The 8469-nt window shown below is 40.1% G+C and overlaps 1 protein-coding gene across 1 annotated transcript; it reads left to right on the top strand.

Moving 5' to 3' along the window:
• The first annotated feature begins 177 nt into the window (after positions 1-177).
• Positions 178-6856, top strand: NMI (N-myc and STAT interactor). The gene is given in 9 exon segments (XM_057386606.1): positions 178-249; positions 1574-1651; positions 1937-2074; positions 3017-3115; positions 3578-3740; positions 4243-4349; positions 4462-4654; positions 5267-5373; positions 6599-6856. Coding segments are annotated over 9 exon segments (1188 nt in total). The 5' UTR covers positions 178-204.
• Positions 6857-8469: the final 1613 nt, after the last annotated feature.

Here is an 8469-nt window from a genome sequence, read left to right as displayed (position 1 = left end):
TTTCTCACATTTCTCTCTGGCTTTTATTTCCTAGGAAGGAAGGAGGCTTCAGATATCCAATATCTATCACTTTTGCCTATCAAATGATACATTTATGTTGAAAAATTCTGAGCAGATTCTGGTGTTCCTGATATTGTGTTGCATTAAAAAATCCTCAAACAATACACATAATTTTGTGATTTTTTCTTGTTCCCTCAGGTTGCGATGGATTTTACRAGCCCCCCATTATCTCTACATGACAATGGTTTTGTAAGTATTTCCTGATGTGCTGCCTGGGAATAAAATCWGTATTTGACAGTTGTATCTGACTGAAGGTTTGTGCTATCACTGCTTCTGTTTGTCTCACATTCTGCCACTGTTAAAGACCTGGGACATTCCTGTTCCCACCTCCTTTTTCCAGAGAGGAAATCCCATTCCAAAGTCTCTGCATTACAGATCCTGTTCCAACTTTCTGCCTCTCTCTTGCTCATCTGTCTTTTTGGAGGTTTTTCAGGGGAATTTCCCTTTTCCTGGGATTAAGTTCCAGCAGTGCACAAGTGGTTTGGATGGGATTTTCCCTGCTTTTTCCTGGTTATTTTTTTTTCCWCTTTCAGGTTGGAAACTGTTGTGTGAGACCATTTTTTCAGTAAAAAAACAAATGTTTTTCTTAGCAGCTTCCAGCTGTCAGCACATGCATCCTTCTTTCCTGCTCTCAATCCCTGGAGTGAAGGAATATTTTTCCCATTTTAACTAAGACACAGATGGGTATTTCCCTATTGCTTAATTTGAAGCTGGATAAAGTAGTGCAAAAAATATTTGGTATTTTATTGTTTTTAGGAAATACGCAGCATTACCAGGAGAATTGACAAGATTATCTAATTCTGACCTTTTCCAGAGATTATCTAATTTAGACCTTTTCCCTGCCTAAATTTAATGGTTCCCATTCCAGTTTTATGTAATCTTGAGTAAAAGGGAGGGAATGTTTCAGCAGATCTCTTTTGGATTTTTTTTTTAATTTCATTTACTGCAAAATACTGCMGTCACAGAAACAAAACAGAGCAGAAATTTTCTCTCTGCTTGGCCTTTATCCAGTTGCAGTTTCCCTGCCCTTGTGAACTTCTGKCTTGAATTTCAATTCTGAAATGGTTCTTTTATCACCTTCCTCAATATTACCTTTTATTATCCAATCTCCAGAGCCTGGAAGCTCAAAATCCCATTTTCACCCTCTTTTTCTTTATTGACACATTCTCCTGGGGGAACTGCTGAGAAAGCACAGAGCTAAACATTTGTGRGTTTGAGGGGCTTAGTTCTGTGTGGAAGAACATGCACACAACTTGATTTWTAATTTATCTAAATATTAGCCTGTGGATTTTAACAGTTGGATAATTAGCAAATAATAATGGCTGGGCAGTARTCCACATTTTCCTAGATTTTTGTCCTGTCCAGCAATTAAAATAGCCCAATTATTTGGTCTAATGGAATAATTTTTTTATAAGTTTTTTAGGTTTTTTTAAAGTTTTTTTTAAATTGTTTGGGGTGTCTCATTTGCTGCCCAGCAGAGGAGAAAASCAGTGTGTGCCTCTTCTCTCTGCAGACTATGGTACCCCCTGATCCATTCAGGACATCAGAGGAGGAGATTAAAAGACTTAAGGAGGAGCTGAAGATGTGGAAGGCAAGTTCTGTAAAACACATGGAATCGTGGAAATTTGCTTTAAGATCAAGATGAGCCCATCCTTCTAAAACCAAATCAACTCCCCCACAGTTAAAACATGTTTAACTTGCTCTCTGTYCTTCTGATTTCTGCTTGTTTTGCTCTCAGTGGGAACCACTCTTGTAAGTTCAATATTTACCCAAAGTGTTAAAAACAAGTCAATATCAAGGGCTTACCCAAGGTTTTGTTTGTTCCTGTAGAAATAAACAAAAAAAAAATTTAAATATTTTTCTTTTTGCTATCCAGGAAAGAGTTGAAGAGGCTGAAAACAGAAAAGCTGACCTTCTTCTCTCCAAAACCAGTGCTGAGGAAGAGTGTGCTAGAACAGAGATGAAGCTGAAGGAGCAAAAGAAACAGAATAAGGACAGAATTGCCATCTTTGAGGTTTGGAGAAAGCTGGCAGGGTTTGGGGGGTTTGGAACGAGGTGTGGGTTAGGAAAATGGGAGGAATATTTCCAGTTTCAATGGCTTTACCAGTGTGCAGACTGTACTGGCAGAATGCTCTACACACTTTTTTTCACTGGCAGGCAAAGAACCAGTGAAACAAACCAAATCTATTTTGGGGTGAAACCTGATGAAACCAATCTTCCAAGATTGTTCCCCAACAGATGAGTTTCACTTCTGTGGCATGTGGATAAAACTCAGTGGGTTGATTCCACTGCTTTGGCAACTCYCTGTTCTGTGAGAGGTCACAGCACCCAAGGGTGCAGCATTTAGGTTCCAGTGAGCTGGGCAAGAGCCAGGAGCTGTTTGAAGAGGGTTTTTTCATTCCCTCAATATTCCATGTGCAGGAACAGGACAAGGTTCCACAGGCTGACAGGGAGGTGCCTGTAAATCACTCATCATRAACAATCTTCAAACTRTTAAAATATAATTAATASCTTAGATASACACAGGTCGGTGAGAGGTTTACCRAAAGCTGATTTTGGTTTTGTAATCRTAGAATTTGGATTTTATACCCAGGAAAGGCCACTATCATCATCAGGCTCTGGTTTTCAGCTGATGGGAACTGCTCTGAATGTCTCCAGTGGTTGATGACTTTACAGGAGCCACCTTTTAATTGTGGCTGCCTGGAGCTGACACCATCTGCTCTGTTTCCTTCTCATTGTCCATGCTCCCTGTGCAGGAAATTCGGGATTTAGTTACAGGGGCCTTGTGTCCAAGTAGGATTCATGKTGTGGAGCAAGCGTGGAGCAGCCAGGAGGAAGGAGAAGAGCATGAAGAGGCAAGAGCAGCAACATGGCAGAAACTGCCCAGATTTTGGTGAAATCGATTTCAGCTGTAATCTAAATCTTTAATTTTGTATTTAATGTTTTTGGCCTGTAGCAGGAACTCTTCCTGCTCAACCAAGGAAACACTGAGCTGAAGAAAGAGATTGAAAAGCTCAAAGAAGAACTGGAAGAATACAGTGCCCTGGATAATTCGGTAAAGGAAGTGAAATRTTTGGCAGTCTGTCTTTTAGAAGGGCAAATTTTTATTTTCATAGAATGTTTTGGGTTAGAARTGACCTTAAATCCCATTTCATTCCAACCTCAGGGACAYCTTCCTCTGTCCCAGCTGTCCAGCCTGGCCTTGGACACTTCCAGGGATCCAGAAGCAGCCACAGCTTCTCTGGAARACCTGAATTTGTTCCTCCTACACTGTGGGGSCCACTTGTTCAGCATTTGAACCTCCATTCCTTTAAATCTAAAATAAAACTGGAAGTTTCATTTTCTTATTTTCCTTGACAAGACAATTTGAAGCAAGCTGAGGAGATGGAAATAAATACAAGTATATGGGATACTGAAAGCATGACAAGAATGGAGAATAGCAGAAATTGATTAAATGGAAGACACTGGAATMAAAWATAWTCATATTCTTTTTCATCTGTCAAYTCTAAAATCTCAGATTAAAAAGAAYGTGGCAGAAATGCAATTGAAGTTCACTCACCTGGCAGACATGAAGGAGCATTGGGCAGATATGGACACTCACTGCKTTTTTGGGGCAACTACAAAAATCCCCTTCAAATTGAATCAGAACCASGCCCTGCTGACTTTTGAAGATGAAAAAGGTATGATGTATATTTTAATTGTAAGATTCATGTCTCTGGTGTATTTCACATGGTAGTGGCATGGTTTTCTCCCAAGAATATTTTGAGAGGAATGGGAAAAGTCTTGTGTTAATATTTTATAAATAAGAGCATCTTTTGACAGCATAAAAGTTTTACTATTCTCACTCAAAATCTATTTTTMTATAACATATATTATTCCTATTTGTTATATTTATTGTGTATTATTTTATTAATATGACTGTTCATTATTATAAAAGTTGTTATAATTTTTATCTGTTACATATTGTATTACATTATTATAATATATATTATAGATATATTATTTTGCCTACATATAACCACTGAGATTTTATGGAAATAGCCATGGATGGTTGGCATCTGGTTGCTTAATTATTATTTATTTCTCCTTTACTGATGCAAAAGGAGATTTTGCTGCAGAGGTGGGGAATAGTTTTGGGTTTTCAATGAGTAAACAAAGCTTTTCATATCTGATTTCCCTCAGTTGCCCAGAGACTGACAAGGATGAACAAGCACTCTGTGAACCTGGACAACAGAACAGCAAATGTGACAGTGAGGCCTTTTGAACTTGAAATTGGGTTCCAGTTTGAGGTAAACAACTGAAATGTGCAGCTATAAAAATCTGAATTCTTTAAAAGTTTTAAGTTTGGGGGTTTTTTGTGTGTTTTTAATCACAAAGTGCACAAAAATTTGATATTTTTAGCTTCATGTCACTGTGTCTGGAAAGAAGATCAACGTTTCAGAAATACCTGAGCTTCCCATTCCTGAAGATTGGATGAGGGACAAACTTGAGCTGCATTTCTACAAAACTGTGCAGGGAGGAGGAGGAGAAATAGAAGCTGTGAACTACGACAAAGAGTCTGGGACAGCTGTCATCACATTCCTCAGACCTGGAGGTAGAGTCTGGAATATTTTCTTAYCCAAATTCAGGCCAAATTGTCCAGCCTGGGTTAACCACTGAGTGTTGCAAACTCTTCCCACGGGGAGTTCATGGATCCCTCTGAGATGTGGGTAAATAAAGCAGCTTTTAATTAAATCCTTTTTCAACAAACAGAACCTGATCACGGTTTATGAGCTTTATTTCTTTCAGAACTTTTTTGAAAATCCTTTTTCTTTTCTTTTGCATTGCCAGACACCCATATTGCAGACAGAAAATCGGGAAAATGTGTTTGATTTTAGCTCCTGTTGCAYGACAATGAGGTTAGACAGGCATTCCTATTGCCCAACTGGATGGAATTCCATGATCAGTGGAGCCACATCCACTTAGAGCAGCTGYTTTAAATTTATTTCAGAAGCTTTTGTGGGCATTTAATGATTTTTTTTTTATTTTTTCTTTTTGGATGCGCCAAAGAAACTTTTTGCAGAACGCACATGAAGAATTTACAAGTGTGCCATGATATTTTATTTACTACATCCAGAAAAATGAGTTTGTTCTCTGAAACGTTTATAAAATACAGTTTCAATTATATTAAATAATTAACTGTTCTTTTTCTCCTTCTCCATTACAGCAAGCAACAACTTTGTGGCATGCACTGAAAACTCTTTCTGTGCAGAAGGAAGGTGCTTCAAACTTTCTGTCTCCCCATATGTTGATTTTCACTTGAGAAAGTTTCAGGTAAAAGAATCTACTCCAGGCTGATAGAACAGATTAAGTGGGAAATGGGAGATGTGGGCAGAATTTTCACTCCTGAGCCCTGCAGAGGCCTCTGTGTCATGGACTTTGTGGAATTTAATAGCAATTGTGGGTGTGATGAGGCTGATGAGCTCCTGCCTTGCAGTGTGGAAGCTGTAATTTATTTTTAAAGGGTGTGCATGCCTTTTCTTGATCACATTATCTCAGCTCTCCACACAGGCCTGTGCTGGGCAGCAGGGAGTTGTTTGGGAAGGGGGTTCATCACAAAGTTTTCCAGGTCTCAAAGCACTGTCAGGCTGATCCTTCACCAGGATCTATCATTGAGAGCCCCAGCAGAGCCCCAGCAAATGAAACATTTGCTCATTCATTCATTGATTTCATTCATTGAGCCCAAACAGTGACTGTCACAGAGCTCACTCATCATCCCCTCCCTCCAACTCTGCTGCTTCAGGAGGAGATGGTGAACAAGGCAGRATTGTGGACATAATCAGGCTTTGTAATTAAGGCAGGGGCTTGAGTGGGTGTAGGACACACAACAGGAGTCCCTGCAGGTGTGGGGCCTGTCTGGGCACAGATTTTTATGGAGTGGGGCTGTCTGGAGCCATCAGAGCTCCCCAAATCCAGTGTGTGGGTGCTTTAAGGAGTGTAGGGCACACCAGTTCAGGAATCCAGGTTCATTAAACCCAGAATCACAGAATCATGGAATATCCTGAGCTGGAAGGGACCTACAGGATCACAAATCCAACCCTGGCCCTGCACAGACCCCCAACAATCCCACTCTGCATCCCTGGCAGCTCCTGGAGCTCTGGCAGCCTCGGGGCCAGGACCATTCCCTGCCCAGACCCTCTGGGAACAGAACCTTTCCCTGATTTCCATCCCAAACCTCCCCTGGCCCAGCTCCAGCCAATCTCTGTTCCCAGAGAGCAGAGATCAGAGCTGCCCCTTGGGAGAAAGCTTCAGACCAGGATGAGTCTCCCCTCACTCTCCTGCAACAAACCAAGTGCCCTCACCTGCTCCTTGTAAAGCCCCTCCATACCCTTCATAATAATGTGTGCCAGAATTCCAAATTGCTGCAATTTCCAGTGACAGAAATATCCCCCACTATCCCAAATATTTGCCTTATCAAAGATCCCAGCCATTTCATTCCCATCTCTCCATTCCTCTGAACTCACAGCTCCTGCATAATCCACTATTTTTTCCTCCACAGCCATACTGTGGGGTTTCCAAGAGGACCATTCTGCTGAAAGGAATCCCAGAGGTGCAAGAGGATGAGGAGAGTGTGCAGGACATGATTGAAATTCACTTCCAAAAGCCGAGTAATGGTGGTGGGGAAATTGAGAAAATCAAATACATCTCCAAAGGAGCAGCCTGTGTTTGTTTTGAGGAGGATACTGGGAATGCCACCTAGGAAATCACAGGGAACTCACAAAGTTCTGAGGATTTGTTTGTAGATACTGTGCTTTAATGTTCTGAAATTGATATTGTAAAAGAGGAATTCCCTGCCTTTCTGATTTGTCCCATGGCACTGACTTTGCATAGAAAATCAGCCAAACTCCCTGCCTGTGTTCCAGATGAAAGGCACAGACAAAGCCTTTATCAGCACTCAAAACATAAACTCTGATTCTCTGCAAGTTTGCTTATTTTATGCCTTGCAGATTTTAAAATACTCCAAAGTGGGATAAATGCATTATTTCATACATTTTGAATAAAAAGCAATTTTTAATCCCAATCCAAGCCTCCTCACAGACCTGCCTTGTTGAAGTGTCACATTTTCAGAAGAGACTCTGACACAGCTCCAATCCTGTTGAGGTTCTCAGTGCCACCAAACTCAAATACCTGAAAGAACTCTGTAATTTCATAAAATGTCACGTTATCAAGTGATTATTATTAGTGATTGAACTGAAAAAGAAAATGGGAGATGCAAAACCATCAGAGTTTTACTCRAGAAATTGCACTCAACAAACACCCTGGCATTTGCTGCCTTTAGCTATTGAAGTTCTGCCAGATTCATAGTTTGTTTTTGATATTTGACAATTACATTTTTCCTCATTTTATTCGTGCTTTTGGTTATTTTAAAGTATTACAGTCAAGGATTGAGCTGATGCTTTATCTGATTTTGTGACAAAGCTGGAGGAACAGCCTGAGGGATCTGGTGACGCCAGGCTGGTGCTGAGAAGGCCTGGAGAGAGTTMTTTTCCAAGCAGAAATATTTTTTTCTTTTCTGCTGTCATCCTTGAAAAAGAAATCCTCCTCTGGCTTTGCACTTTCAAATCTTTTGCCACCCTTGGGGGCTGAAATGGTTTGGCCCCAAAAGTCTTAATTCAAACTAACATGAGCCTGGCAATAATTTATTTTCAGGGTATTTGATATCTTGATACGCAGGGAAAGGACAGTGCACTGAGAAAAGCACTGCAAAAACACCTCATGGATTATTAGTCCAGAAAAACTGGTAATTGGCAATGGATAAAAGCTGAATATGGAAAATTCAAATGCTGCAAATACCACGATTTATTTTGAATTTGCTGTCGAGTGAGAAATATGTGACTGTAGCACCTCTTACTGTTTAGGGCWTGCAAAGGCATGGGTTGATTACCTGACCATTGGGAAATAATAATGAATTCAAACAAAAAAATCGTGGAGATTGTGCACTTTTGCACACTCAAAAGCTTGGTCACACCAGACACCTTAAAAAAAGGGCGAGAAACCTGAGAAAGGAAAAAATGTCATGAATGTCACCTGTACCTCACTGATAAATATTCAGAAGTAAATGCTAAAAAAGAGGAAAAAGCTTAAAATTCTCCCAAGGTGTCACAGTATAAGGGAGTAGTGAGAAGCTTCAGGTTTTAAAGCACAGAAAATCCATCTGAGCTTTTAACATTTTAAGACAATGTCTATAAATGTCTTGCTTTTCCCTCTGATGAATTATGGTTTGTTAAAATTACACTTAAATTTTAAAGCAGCAGCRGTGCTTTAAAGGCTGGAGACTGTTTTTAATGATGAAAAATAAAAATACAGTATTGGTGATGTTTCTGTAACTGTCAGAGTCCTTTTTCCACCCCACTGGGGGTGACTCTCCGG

The sequence above is a fragment of the Malurus melanocephalus genome, unplaced genomic scaffold (assembly GCF_030028575.1).
Source record: "Malurus melanocephalus ecotype Western Australia unplaced genomic scaffold, MMel_1.1 scaffold_1005, whole genome shotgun sequence".
NCBI lineage: Eukaryota > Metazoa > Chordata > Aves > Passeriformes > Maluridae > Malurus > Malurus melanocephalus.
The sequence above is the reverse complement of the archived record's forward strand: the minus strand, read 5'-3'. Positions and strand labels throughout refer to the sequence as shown.